At 42.3% G+C, this 15,294-nt stretch overlaps 1 protein-coding gene across 1 annotated transcript; it reads left to right on the forward strand.

Moving 5' to 3' along the window:
• Positions 1–13,171: 13,171 nt before the first annotated feature.
• Positions 13,172–14,773, forward strand: LOC308511562 (protein FAM47E-like; the record flags this gene model as incomplete). Its single annotated transcript, XM_081081577.1, has 2 exons — positions 13,172–13,823; positions 13,911–14,773. 2 exons carry the CDS (start codon positions 13,172–13,174, stop codon positions 14,771–14,773), a joined length of 1,515 nt encoding a protein of 504 aa, XP_080937703.1.
• Positions 14,774–15,294: the final 521 nt, after the last annotated feature.

Raw genomic sequence — 15,294 nt, forward strand, 5'->3', positions numbered from 1 at the left:
GGGATTCCATAGGACCCTGATGGAAGTAGGAGGAAGTCCTTAGGATCTTGATGGGGGAGGGAGGAGTTATTCCATAGGGCCCTGATGGAGGAGGGAGGAGGGATTCAATAGGATCCTGATGGAGGGAGGAAGGAATCCATAGCATCCTTATGGAAGGAGGGTGTAGAGATTCCATAGGATCCTGATGGAGTAGGAAGATGGGCTTCCATACGGCCCTGTTGGAGGAGGGAGGAGGGATTCCATAGGACCCTGAAGGAGGGAGGGAGGAGGGATTCCATAGGACCATGGATGGAGGGAGGAGGAATACCATGGGACCCTGATGGAGGGAGGGGGGATTCCATAGGACCCAGATGGATGGAGTGAGGAGGGATTCCATAATATCCTTATGGAGGAGAGAGGAAGGATTCCACAGGTCCCTGATGGAGGGAGGAAGGATTCCATAGGACCCTGGATGGAGAGAGGAGGGATTCCTTAGGATCCTGCTGGAGCAGTAAGGAGGGATTCCATAGGACCCTGATGGAGGGTGGAGGGATTCCAGAGGACCCTCGATGGAGGAGTTAGGAGGGATTTCCAAGGACCCAGATGGAGGGAGGGAGAAAGGATCCCTAGGATCCTTTTGGAGGAAGAGAGGAGCGATTCCATAGGATCCTGGATAGAGGGAGGAGGGATTCCATAGGACCCTGGTTTCCGAGAGGAGGGATATCCTAGGACCATGTTTCAGGGTGGGAGGACGGATTCCTTAGGATCCTGGATGGTGGGAGGAGGGATACCATGAGACCCTGATGGAGGGAGGAGGGCTTCCATAGGATCCTGGATGAAAAGAGAGATGGGTATTCCATAGGATTCTGATGTAGGGAGGGAGGGAGGAGGGATTCCATAGTTCCCTGGATTGAGGGAGGAGGGATTCCATAGGACCCTGGATGGAGGGAGGAGGGATTCCATAGGATCTTGATGGAGGGAGGAGGGATTCTATATGACCCTTATGGAGGTGGGAATAGGGATTCCATAGAATCCTGCATGGAGTAGGAGGTATTCCGTGGGTCCCAGCATGGAGGAGAAGTTATTTCATGTGAACCTGGGTGGAGGAGGAGGTATTCCGTGGCACCTGGGAAAACAGAAAATTAACCTACACCTTATTAACAATGCATATGAGGGTGCAGATAGGTGGATGGTCTTCGACCCTTTGAATGTGGATGAATGTTCATGCTAAATGTATAAAATATATCCTTAAAATCACAGCTGTGCTTACCTCTGGTAAAAGGGTGAATAGAATGGGATTGGGCATGGATTAAAAGAAAGTATTCCTGTATTTAACCTACAGTTTTTGGTTTACTAAAATATGCAGATATTAACATTTGTTAACATCTGGGTAGCAAGATGGAGACCCCTTACTCTAAGAACAGAGTAAATGAAATTGCAACACTGCAGATGATCCTTGGTCAATTGTGAGAGTAAATAGCTGCTCTGTGAAGAGCAGATCTGTTTTAACTTGCTCAGCTCTAACCCTACCCCATCCCTCCTAACATAGGACAGTAAAGATCTTTGGCATCTGAGCCTTTTAATCTCCCTAACTACACTCCAAGACAGTGAATGAATTTAAGACAATTACAGACCTGCAGAGAAGGGAAACAATAGGACACATTTTCCTACAAGCAAAAAAACAAACTACTGTTCTAATGTGAGAAATATTGTGTTTATTTTGGCATCAGAAAGTGTTCCTATTCTACCTATAAGCTCTATGCCATGTATCCCCAAATGAGAAAGAAACTGAATAACTAACACACTCCACTCTCCCATTTTGAACAAAACCCTAGTAGTGAAATGGACATCACAATTCTAGATCAGATCCATGCTACTTACCGAGGTGAATCAAGTAAGTCCTTTATTCATAAATATAAATGGAAAAGGTTTGCCAGATGTATGAGGAGGGTAAAATAGAGGATCACAATAAACACACAAAACTATGTCATTGTGGGGGAAAACTCAGATAAAATATTGAAATAAAAGATAATTTTACTAAAAATTCAAATTCCTATTCTCAGAATTTTAAGGGAAGAAAATAGATTTATAAAATTAAAATGAAATATCTACTATAGAAGGAAACAATTAGAGGACAGATCAAGCACTTGCAAGATAGAAGTATTTGCAACAGCATGGATTGACCTGGAGAATATTATGCTAAATGAAATAAGCCAGTCAGGGAAAGGTAAGTATCACATGATCTCACTCATATGTGGAATCTAATGAACAAAATAAATCCATGAAAAAATAGATCCAGAAACAATGTCATTTTGATTTTTAAAAAAATGAAAACTAAAAGGGGAAGTCAGTGGAATATTCTGATGTTGAAAAATGTTGCCACATTACAAGGTATCAGAATTATCTTAAATGTGCTTATTATAAGTGATCCAAGTCATGGTAACAACTACCTGTAAGACACAATCTTCACACGCTGTCTATTTAAGAAGCAAAAAAAGGGGACAATTTAGAAAGGTAAGTACTCTACATCAATAATCACTCTTCAGAAATGTTTGCCTTGGGAGATGGTAAACAACTACAGCAGGCTCTTTTTCAATAGCCATATTTACTAATGTTAACTGTCATAGCCAGAGTAGGATGAATACTTGGAAGATGCTGATGTTCATACAGTAATGTAACCTCTTGTATTTAAGAGTGAAGAGAGCTCTAGAAACATTATTTGGAACTCCTGAGGCTCATTCATTATGTTTCATTGGCTAATTTTATATATATGTATATATATCTCCTATCTAATAGTAGACAAACATGGTAATTAACCGTACCTCCGACATGGCTAATCAAGGAGATATGCAAATTAACTGCCAACCAAGATGGTGGCTAATTTGCATATGGCAGGCAGGGCGGGGCAGCGCCATCCTGCCTGCCTTGCTGCCATCCAGGCCTGCTATTTGCGACCGGGGCAGCAGGTGGCCCTTATGAGAACAGACCCAGGGCTGGCAGCGGGACCAGAGATCAGCCAGCAGCCACGCCCACAAACGGCCCTCCCGCAGGGATCCCTGGCTGACAGTTGCTCATGCACTGCTCTGCCAATGGCCACGCCCACAAACGGCCCTCCCATGGGGATCGGAGGCTGCCAGGTGCTAATGCATGTATCTGCCAAAACGCACACCTGGGCTGCCTTTGCCCTGCGCAAACTATGCAGCTGGCAGAGGGGAGTGGGGCCGCTGGGAGCAGGGCGGGAACTTCCCGGGGTTTGCGTCAGGCAGCCCAAAGCAGAGTGCAACTATCCCAACAGGTAGCTGCTTTCTCATTCACTTACTTGCTCATTCATTCACCCATTCACTCACTCATTCACTCACTCACCAAACCCTCTCAGGTCCATGGCACCGGGCCAGGCACAGAAGTTGAAGTAGTATAAGACAGAGCTATGTCCTCAAGATGTTAGTAATTCAGTATGCAGCCAGGAGAGGGGTCCCAGGCCACTGGGAACAGGGGGGAACTTTCCAGGGTGGGCTTCAGGGAGCCGTGTGTGAGGCTGGAACTTCTGCCGCGTTGCCATGGCAATGCGGCAGAAGTTCCCGCCCCTTAGCTGCTTGTTCATTCACTTACTTGCTCATTCATTCACTCATTCACTCATTCATTATTCACGCACTCAACAAACCCTCTCAGGTCCATAGCAGCAGGCCAGGCACTGAAGATGAAGCAGGATAAGACAGAGCTATGTCCTCAAGATGTTAGTAATACAGTAGGGCGAAGCAGACACATGAACGAGGCAGTTGTATGCACAGATGCAGTGTACTAGGTTCTGTGAGGGCTGTAACATACGCTGACTTTGTTCTCTTGACAAAATGGGGCCTCGGGAGCCAGGCCGCCCAAGCCTGTAGGCCTGTGCCTAGGCCAGGAGTGGCCGGGGTCCCCGAACATGACAGAGGGTGCAGGTCAGGTTGAGGGGTCTAGCCCCACCCCTCACCCTCACCCCCAAGTGCACAAGTTTTTAGAGAGATAGGGAGAGGGAAAGAGGGATAGAAACATTAGTGATGAGAGAGAATCATTGATCAGTTGCCTCTTGTAGGCCCCTACCGGGGATTGAGCCTTCTTGCCCCCACCACCTGGGCAGGTGACCTTCAACAAAATGTTACCTGGGACACTTCAGTCCCCAGGGTGAGGCTCTTGGCGAATCTTCTGAGCTTGGCGTGTCAGCCTTTTGAAAAAAACGTAACTTAACTCTGGTGACATGTCACATATAGAATTTTTTTTTTACATTTGCAACCATACTAAAACAAAGATTTATATTTTTGATATTTATTTTATATAATTAACTGCCATTTAACAACAACAAAAAAATCAACCAAAAAAATGAGTTCTCGTGTCACCTCTGACATGCGTGTCATAGGTTCACCATCACTTCTACCCAATGGTCCAAAACAGCTAGGATTCACTTGATAATTTCAATAAGGGGTAAATGTAATTTCTGTTGCACATCTATCACTCCTCTTTGGAAAAAGTATATGTCATATGACAAATAGGGACAATAGTGAACTTTTTTTTTAATTTATTGCTTAAAGTATTACAAAGGGTATTACATATGTGTCCATTTTATCCCCCCGCCCTAGACAGTCCCCTAGCCTCCCCTATCCCCCAATGTCTTATGTCCACTGGTTATGCTTATATGCATGCATACAAGTCCATTAGTTGATCTCTTACCCCCCTACCTCCTGCCCCCCAACCCTCCCCGGCCTCCCCGCTGCAGTTTGACAATCTGTTTGAGGCAGCTATGCCTCTGTATCTATTATTGTTCAAAAGTTTATAATGGTCTCTATTATCCATGAATGAGTGAGATCATGTGGTATTTTTCCTTCATTGACTGGCTTATTTCACTTAGCATAATGCTCTCCAGTTCCATCCATGACGTTGCAAATGGTAAGAGTTCCTTCCTTTTTAGAGCAGCATAGTATTCCATCGTGTAGATGTACCACAGTTTTCTAATCCATTCATCTACTGATGGGCACTTAGGCTGTTTCCAGATCTTAGCTATGGTGAATTGTGCTGCTATGAACATAGGGGTGCATATATCCTTTCTGGTTGGTGTTTCTGGTTTCTTGGGATATATTCCTAGGAGTGGGATCACAGGGTCAAATGGGAGTTCCATTTTCAGTTTTTTAAGGAAACTCCATACAGTCTTCCATAGTGGCTGCACCAGTCTGCATTCCCACCAGCAGTGCACAAGTGTTCCTTTTTCTCCACATCCTCTCCAGCACTTGTCGTTTGTTGATTTGTTGATGATAGCCAGTCTGACAGGTGTGAGATGGTACCTCATTGTTGTTTTGATTTGCATCTCTCGGATGATTAGTGACTTTGAGCATGTTTTCATATGTCTCTTGGCTTTCTGAATGTCCTCTTTTGAAAGGTGTCTATTTAGGTCCTTTGCCCATTTTTTGATTGGATTGTTTATCTTCCTTTTGTTGAGTTGGATGAGTTCCCTATAAATTTTGGAGATTAAGCCCTTATCAGATATGACATTGGCAAATATGTTTTCCCACACAGTGGGTTTTCTCGTTGTTTGGTTGATGGTTTCTTTTGCTGTGCAGAAGCTTTTTATTTTGATGTAGTCCCATTTGTTCATTTTCTCTTTAGTTTCAAGTGCTCTAGGAGCTGTATCAGTGAAGAAATTGCTTCGGCATAGGTCTGAGATTTTGTTGCCTTTGGATTCTTCTAGAATTTTTATGGTTTCCTGTCGTACATTTAAGTCCTTCATCCATTTTGAGTTTATTTTTGTGAATGGTGTAAGTTGGTGGACTAGTTTCATTTTCTTGCATATATCTGTCCAATTTTCCCAACACCATTTATTGAAGAGACTATCTTGGCTCCATTGTATGTTCTTGCCTCCTTTGTCAAATATTAATTGAGCATATTGGTTCGGGCCGATTTCGGGGCTCTCTATTCTATTCCATTGATCGATATGCCTATTCTTGTGCCAGTACCAGGCAGTTTTGAGAACAGTGGCTTTGTAATACAACTTGATATCTGGTATTGAGATCCCACCTACTTTGGTCTTTTTCAGGATTGCTGCAGCTATTCGGGGTCTTTTTTTATTCCAGATGAATTTTTGGAGAGTTCGTTCTAGATCTCTGAAGTATGCCGTTGGTATTTTAAGGGGAAGTGCGTTGAATTTATAGATTGCTTTGGGTAGTATGGACATTTTAATGATGTTGATTCTACCAATCCATGAACACAGTATGTTCTTCCATCTGTTTATGTCTTCCTCTATATCTTTTTTCAACGTCCTGTATTTTTCTGAGTAGAGGTCTTTTACCTCTTTAGTTAAGTTTATTCCTAGGTAGCTTAATTTTTTTGGTGCGATGGTAAACGGGATTGTTTTTATAATCTCTCTTTCTGAAAGTTCACTATTGGTGTATAGAAATGCCTCAGATTTCTTGGGGTTAATTTTGTATCCTGCTACATTGCCAAATTCATGTATTAATTCTAGTAGCTTTTGGATGGAGTCTCTAGGGTTTTGTATGTATAATATCATGTCGTCTGCAAATAAGGACAGTTTTACTTCCTCTTTTCCAATTTGGATGCCTTTTATTTCTTCTTCTTGCCGAATTGCAATGGTTAACACTTCCAGTACTATGTTGAACAGGAGTGGTGAGAGGGGGCATCCCTGTGTTGTTCCTGTTCTTAGGGGAAATGGTGTTAGTTTTTGTCCATTGAGTATGATGTTGGCTGTGGTCCTGTCATATACGGCTTTTATTATGTTGAGGTATGATCCATCTACTCCCACCTTGGTGAGAGTTTTTATCAAAAATGGGTGTTGAATTTTGTCAAATGCTTTTTCTGCATCAATTGATATGACCATGTGGGTTTTTTTTCTTTCAATTTGTTTATGTGATGTATCACGTTTATTGATTTGCGGATATTGTACCATCCTTGCATCCCTGGGATAAATCCTACTTGGTCATGGTGTATGATCTTTCTGATGTACTGCTGGATCCGATTTGCTAAGATTTTGTTGAGGATTTTGGCATCTATGTTCATGAGGGATATTGGCCTGTAATTCTCCTTCATTGTGTTGTCTTTACCTGGTTTTGGTATTAGGGTGATGCTGGCTTCATAGAATGAGCTTGGAAGTGTTCCTTCCTCTTGAATTTTTTGTAGTAGTCTGAGGAGGATAAGTTTTAGTTCTTCCTTGAATGTTTGGTAAAACTCCCCTGTGAAGCCGTCTGGTCCTGGGCTTTTGTTTGCTGGAAGCTTTTTGATGACTGCTTCAATTTCTTCCATAGTTATTGGCCTGTTGAGATTTTTAGATTCTTCCTGATTGAGTTTTGGAATGTTGTATTTTTCTAGGAATTTGTCCATTTCCTCCAGGTTGTCTACTTTGTTGGAGTAGAGCTGTCCATAGTATTTTTTAACAATCATTTGTATTTCTGTGGGGTCTGTTGTTATTTCGCCTCTTTCATTTCTGATTTTGTTTATTTGGGTCCTCTCTCTTTGCTTCTTGGTGAGTCTGGCTAGAGGTTTGTCAATCTTGTTTATCCTTTCAAAGAACCAGCTCTTGGTTTCATTGATTTTCTGTATTGTTTTTTTGGTCTCTATGTCATTTATTTCTGCTCTAATCTTTATTATCTCCTTCCTTCTGCTCACTCTGGGGTTTTCTTGTTGCTCGCTTTCTAATACTTTGAGTTGTAGAGTTAGCTGATTTACTACCATTTTTTCTTGTTTTTTGAGATAGGCCTGTAGAGCTATAAACTTCCCTCTCAGGACTGCTTTCATTGTGTCCCATAGGTTTTGGATTGTTGTGTTTTCATTGTCATTAGTTTCCAGGATGTTTTGAATTTCTTCTTTGATTTCATTGGTAACCCAATCAATATTTAATAGCATGCTATTCAGCTTCCAGGTGTTTGAGTATTTTGGGTTGTTTTTATTGTAGTTTATTTCTAATATTATGCCATCGTGGTCTGCGAAGATGCTTTTTATAATTTCAATCTTCTTGAATTTGGGGATACTTTGCTTGTGACCCAATATATGGTCTATTTTTGAATATGGCTTATGAGCATTTGAGTAGAATGTATATTCCCTGTCTTTGGGGTGAAGTGTTCTGAAGATGTCTATTAAGTCCATCTGATCTAGTGAGTCATTTAGGATTGCTGTATCTTTGCTGATTGTTTGTCTAGAGGGCTTATCCAGTGTTGTCAGTGGTGTATTAAAGTCCCCTACTATGATTGTATTGTTGTCGATCTCTCCTTTGATATCTTCCAGGAGTTTTTTTTTTATGAATTTGGGTGCTCCTGCATTGGGTGCATATATGTTTACCAGAGTTATATCTTCTTGTTGTATTGATCCCTTTAGTATTATGAAGTGGCCTTCCTTATCTCTTGTTATGGCCTTCACTTTGAAGTCTATTTTGTCCGATATAAGTATTGCTACCCCAGCTTTCTTTTCCTTTCCATTTGCCTGAAAGATATTTTTCCATCCTTTCACTTTCAGTCTGTGTGAGTCCCTTCTAATGAGGTGGGTTTCTTGTAGACAGCAGATGTATGGGTCATGTTTTTTTATCCATTCAGCCACTCGATGTCTTTTGTTTGGAGCATTTAGTCCGTTTACGTTTAAAGTTATTATTGAAAGGTACTTGTTTGTAGCCATTTCTGTTTTTGTGTGGCTGTTTTCTTTCTGAGCTTTTTATTTCTTATTTTTATACCAGTCCCTTTAGCATTCCTTGCATTGCTGGCTTGGTGGTGATAAACTCCCTTAGCCTTTTTTTTGTCTGTGAAGCTTCTTATTTCCCCTTCAAGTTTGAATGATAGCCTTGCTGGATAGAGTATTCTTGGATTCAGTCCTTTGCTTTGCATCACTTTGTACATTTCTGTCCATTCTTTTCTGGCCTGATGTGTTTCTGTTGAGAAATCATTTGACAATCTAATGGGAGATCCCATGTATGTAACTTTCCGTCTCTCTCTTGCAGCCTGTAAGATTCTCTCTTTGTCCTGAACATTTGGCATGGTAATTATGATGTGTCTTGGTGTGGGTCTTTTCGGGTTCACCTTGTTTGGGACTCTCTGGGCTTGTGTGACTTTTTTCTTCCCCACCTCAGGGAAGTTTTCTGATATTATTTCTTCTAATAGGTTTTCTAATCCTTGTTCATCCTTCTGTTGTTCTGGTACCCCTATTATTCGTATGTTGTTTCGTTTCATGTTGTCCCAAAGCTCGCTTAGACTCTCCTCCTGTCTTTTAATTTTTTTCTCCAATTGCAGTATATTTTGGGTGTGTTTTGCTTCCTTGTCTTCTAATTCACTAATTCGGTCCTCCGCTTCTCCTAGTCTACTGTTGATACTTTCAATGGAGTTTTTCATTGCAGCTATATCACTCTTCATTTCTTCTTGGGTCTTACTTAAGTTGTTGATTTTTTCATCTGTTTCTTCTAGCTTCTTGCAGAAGTTGTCGATTTTTTCCCCCATCCGGTTTATGCACTCTAGGACCCTTATTCTGAATTCTTTTTCTGTCATGTTGCATGCCTCTGTATTACTTAGCTGCTTTTCTGGAGAGTCCTCCTTCTCTCTCCTTTGGGGGTTTCTTTGTCTGCCCATGTTTGATCTCACTGACATATCTAGACGTTGAGTCGTTCAGTGGTTGCTCCCTTGGTGGCAGTGACTCCTTGGTCTGTGGTTGCTCTTCGGGCGGTTGCGGTAGCAGCTGCTCTTCAGTTGGCAGCAGCTCCTCTGGTGGGTGCTGTTCACAGCTGTGGTGGCTCTTCTGGCTGGTGGGGCGAGGTTTCACGTACAGCTGCTGTTCCTCAGCAGAGGGTGTGGTGCTCAGGAGGTTGCTGTTGCTTGGATCTGCTGCGTTGATTTAAAGGCACAAAATACAACACAACAAGGCACCACGTACCAGGCACTATACACAAATATATTCACGACATTCATAACCCCAAATAAAGGTGACCACCTGAATTAAGAGAATTACGGGATAAGGAAGAAGGAAGAGAAAAAGATAAAAGAGAAAAAAGAAAAGAAAAGTAGGGACCAAAAAAAGGAGTGCAAAAATGAAATTGGGAAAATGAAGGGGGGAAAATAAAAGCGAGAAAAGAAAAGAAAAGAAGTAAGAAAAAAAAGAGTGAAAAGAGAGAATGAAGTGGAAGAGGGGAAGAGACTTTTTTATATGAGGAGAATACTCCTATAGAACAGCCATTAATCCCAACAAATTCCAGCAACAGCTCCCTGGAGATGAATGCAAACTAGAAACAACCAATAATATAACGATGAAAATAGAATGGAGAACACTAATCCCAAAATAAAATAAAGAGAAAATAAAATGGCACTTTAAAAAAAAATGGTAAAATGGTAGCAGTAATAATACTGGTTAAAAATAAGAAGGTAGTAATTAAAAGGGTAAAATCAGGTGATGGAAAAAAGAAGAAAAAAAAAGAAGAAAAGAAAAAGAAAAAAAAGAAAAAAAAATGGTTTCTTAGTTAAAAGGTGAAAAAAGAAAAAAAAAATGGCAGTAGTGAAGGTCCTTCGGTTCTTCTATTCTTCAGTGTGGCTCGCCTTAGACCTGCCAGGTATTCAGGAGAGTGTTGAGTTTCCCTGCGATACACTGTTCCTCTGTGTTGTAAACCACAGTCCTTATTTTAAAGCAAGCCGCATTTGTTTCCCAGACTGCCTTATTTTGTGTTTAGCAAAGAGTCAGTTTGTGGGTCAGCCTCTGGGTAGCAGCGTTCTGGGGTTGGCCTCTGAGGTTATAGGGCCTCTCTGTCCAGTGGAAGTTCACTGCCCAGAGCTGGCTGCGTAATACTTAGTTACCTGCGCTGTGTTGTTGCTGGGATTAATAGTGAACTTTTAAAGGGCTTTGAATATACTGGGCATTACCTTCAGGCTACTTGTCATTTTTCCTATGAAAATGTCACTTCGTTCGTATCCTTAAACGGAGATATTCTCCCTGTGCTTCATACTGCAGGAAACAATAATATTAATATTAATAATGATATTAATAATAATACTAATTTACAAGCAACGATTTCTAGAATAGATTGAGTTCCCACTGAATCGTGGTCACTGATTTTCTATTCCTTAGCTTCATATTTTAATTTATACCAACCATCTTAAGTCATCTTAGCTGTATTAATATATTTAATGCTATTTCATTGATTTGCAATTTCAGCCTGCTTCACTTAACACTTACTCAGAAAGAATGTACTTCAAAGGTGATGTCTGAAGAAAATCTTTAAAATAATCAGATGGCAAAAATTGATGGGAAATTGATTATAGGGAAAATATAGTGTTTGTATCTTTAATTGCAAGAGTTTGAATATTGGACACACTGCCTCATACAAAAGGAGAACTGAACCAATGTGTGCTGAATAACTAAATGAATAAAAAATGTATTTGAGGACAAGATTCAAGTTGCTGCCTTGGTTGAAGAATTACATCTAATCTGCAATTTGTGTATTAGTGTATCATTGGCTATGACCAAGAAAAATCCATGCTGCATTGAAATTGTAAAACACCTAATGTTATATGCTAAGAAGTTTATTATTTATTTTTTGGAAGTTGAAGTAGATGGTTATCCTGAGAATTAGGGAAAAAAGTAAAATAGGTTGGTATGGATTTTAAAAGAGGCATTTGTTTCAATAATGTCGGTGTGATCTACAATTTCTAATCATGGAGAATAGCAAGAATTGACGGTACCAGGAGATGGACAGCCCGACTTCACAAAGGGCTGTCCATCTCCTGAAGATGTGAACACTCATGGCCCTCGGGCGGGCTTTCTCCCCATGATAGTTCGGAAGCCGTGGTAGACCTTTGCAAAGGCAGACTCACAAATTGATGGAGACGAAACAAAAAAAGTTGATCATATTTTCTCTTCTGGCCAAAGTAGAGTAACAGGTATCAGATTTATGCCCTGGAGCACGTGAAAAAATAATGAAAGAAAATAAGATAAAATTATGAAAGACACTGGACATCAGGAAGCAGGGACAGATGCCTCACAGATAGGAAATAAATGAGGTGACTCCTATGATGGCTCCACATTCCTTCTGTTTCTAGGCCACAGCTCAGAGAGGTCACGCTATGTAAAGGAGATGGAGCTAAGACACCACAGAGAACAAGGTGGGTAGAGATCTCAAGGCAGACAACCAGAGAGCAAAATGAGAGAAAGAGACGGAACTCTAGAATCTTGCACCCCACAAGAATGATTCAGGGGATTACTGATCAGCTCGTGTGTGAATATTAGAAGCCAGGAAAGAAACCACTGGAAAGGATTCTTGATAACTGATACTCACACAGGGCCTGCAATAGTGACCTTTACTGTCAGCCAGACTAGAAGATCTCTAGCTGCACAGGCATTGAATAATTTACATGGAAGGGTCTTGCTTCAGTAGTGAGGAACAGTTAATTAACCATACCACATGGTCTAACAGTATTTAGCCATGTACTATCACAGGGAACTGCTCTGGTTATTTAAATCAAATCTTAAAAAGGATCCCAAAGAATCAAGCTCTTTCCAAGAAACACAACAGTATCTAAAAAGGGCAAATATTATTTGTAAAAAGAAAATGGATGGTGAACAACACATGGGTTTTAAGTAAAGACAGGATCCATAGTAGGGCACTGACCTATCCTTTGTCCTCAGGCTTTACTATGGCACTGTTTTCCTGATTATGTTGAAATGTTACCTTAAAAGATAATTGATCTTGATTTCTGAGGGGGATTTGGGGTGCCATCTTAAGTTGTATACCCAATGCCTCACTCACTTCACCCATATTTGGGCAGATATCAAAACCTGACGGCTGTGAGTACATAGAAAAAACATGGTTCTCAGAAGCTCCCTCCTTTCAATTGTTACCTATAATTTATCCAGGAGAAATGAAAGTACTTGTATGAAGATGTGAACACGTGAAATATTCGTGACCCCTTGATTTCCAAACAGCTTCAAACTGGAATCAGTCCAAAAGTCCATCAAAAGATGAATGGGGAGCTGACCTGTGGAGGAGTGCCCATACACGGGAACAGTTCTGTACCACAAGCAAGAATGCAACCTTGCCGGCCATCCCCGGACAATGCAGGCTGTGCAGGGGCACGTGCTGACCCACCTCGGGAAAGAATAAGCATGAGTCAGCACCAGGCAATGGTCTCCTAGCAACGGGGCCGCTGGGACAACAAACCCCTGAAGCCACTGGGCGCCCTGGGCCAAGGGCGCCATGGCGTGCCAGCAGTGGCCCTTACCTGAGCCCCACAAGGGGTGGCTGTTAAAGTCGGACCTGAGGAAGAAGGCGCTCATAGAGTCAGGGCTGATCAAGCCGTGGCAGTCAGGGCCGAAGCTGGACAAGAAGCCGGAGCCCAGCAAGAAGTGGCTGCTAGGGCCAGGACCGCTGGAGCCCGTGCCCCTGGGCATGAAATGTAAGCCCTGGTTCAAGGACAGGGACAGGTTGCCTTCCCGCTATCTCTCCAGGCAGAACAACAAGCTTGGGAAGTGCCCCACCTCCATGGACAGCCGGCGGTGGGTATTTGTGAAGGAGGGACTGGACGACTTCAGAACGGGCTGTCCATCTGCTGAAGATGTGATCACTCGTGGCCCTCGGGAAGGCTTTCTCCCCATGATTGCTCATAGAATTCCCCGCCCTCCGCCCAAAAAGATTCACAGGCAGCCGCCCACGGGAGCGGACCTGTGTTCCAAGCTCTCGCCAGCCCAGCGAGCACGGAAGGCCTTTGTAGAGAACATTGAAGCCAGCCTGACCCAGCATTCCTTGGTTAACTGCCCGAATCTGGAGGAAGCTCTCCCTCCAGACCTCCTGCTCAAGGTCCTGGAAGTGCTAGATCCTGACAGGAAGATGGAGGACACGTGGGCGTATTGTGAGGGCACCAAGGAAAGAAAGAAGACCCCCACACACCTGTGTGAAGAACATCCTGAGGAGGTCAACCTGGAGCCTCCCCAGGCAGTGAACCTGGAGCCTCCTCAGGCAGTGAACTTAGAACCTCCCGAGGCAGTGAACCTGGAGCCTCCCCAGGCAGTCCACCCCAAATCTGCCTGGAAGCTCAACCTGGAACCTCCCGAGGAGGACAACCTGGAACCTGAAGACCAAGCCTACGTGGAAACGGCCAAGGAGAGTCTCCAGTCATATTTATTCAGTTTGTTTCCTGAGGAAGAGACAAATGCAGCATGCACAATGGATATCCCCAAGGATCCTGGGCTCCAGAAATCAAGAAGAAGAATTCGTGAATTCTGCAGATGGATCGATGATAATTTTGGAGACATAGGCATTGATGAAGAGGACCTCATGAAACAGTTTCAAGTTGAGTTAGAGGTCCCACTCACCCATAATACAGTCAAAATAAAGAAAATAAGCCAGCTTCCTTTGAATATAAGGCCCTGCAAACAGCTAGATGACATACAGCAGAGAAAATTCTCCATGCAGGAAGGTAACTGGGAAAGGAAACTCCGCAAACAACAAGACCCTTATAAACCCAAACGGGAGAAGATAAGGTATGGAGCATGGTACCTGGACCCCAAATCCTGGAAAAAGCTGGTCAATGACCAGCCCTTTCCCGACCCTAAAGCCGTCCCTGACAAGGAACATTTGACCGATGGAAGGCATCTTGAACCAGACATTATTGATGAACTTTATGGACCAATTGCCTTCAAAGATTTCATTGTAAGCAAGGGCTACAGGATGCCAGGTGTGATTGAGAAGATGTTTATGAGGAAGGGATGGAACTATGAGTCTGTGAAGACTCCTATACACCGAGTAATGAAACTCCTCTCCAAACCCAAAGAGGAGGATTCAGGGGACGAAGAGGATTAGACAATTTTCTATTTACTGCTCACTTGGATAGTGTGTCTCTCTCATTTTAACATAAGTCAGAATTCACCATGAGTGCCTCACTGTGTATGGACAATTTGATTCCACAATATCTGTAAATTTTTAACACCTATTTCTAATAAAACTTTCTGAATTAGCTTCTGCTTCAATGTGTTATGTATTTTACCAACTATGAAGTAAATATTTATATATACTCCTCTTGGTTTTGGTTGTGTTAGGAGTATTATATTTTCATTTCAATTATTCATTAAAAATGACCATAAATAAATGAATTACTTAAAAAGGATCTTGTTGCCCAGCCTATGTGGCTCAGTGGTTGAGTGTAGACCTATGTATCAGGAGGTCATAGTTTGATTCCTGCTCAGGGCACATGCCCGTGTTGCTGGCTCGATCCCCAGTGTGTGTGTTGGGGCGGGGGGTACATGCTGGAAGCAGCCGATTAATGTTTCTGTGTCATCATTGATGTTTCTCTCTCTTCCTCTCCCTCTCTGAAAATCAGTAAA

This window comes from Myotis nattereri (genome assembly GCF_964212035.1).
Source record: "Myotis nattereri genome assembly, chromosome: X".
NCBI classification, from domain to species: domain Eukaryota; kingdom Metazoa; phylum Chordata; class Mammalia; order Chiroptera; family Vespertilionidae; genus Myotis; species Myotis nattereri.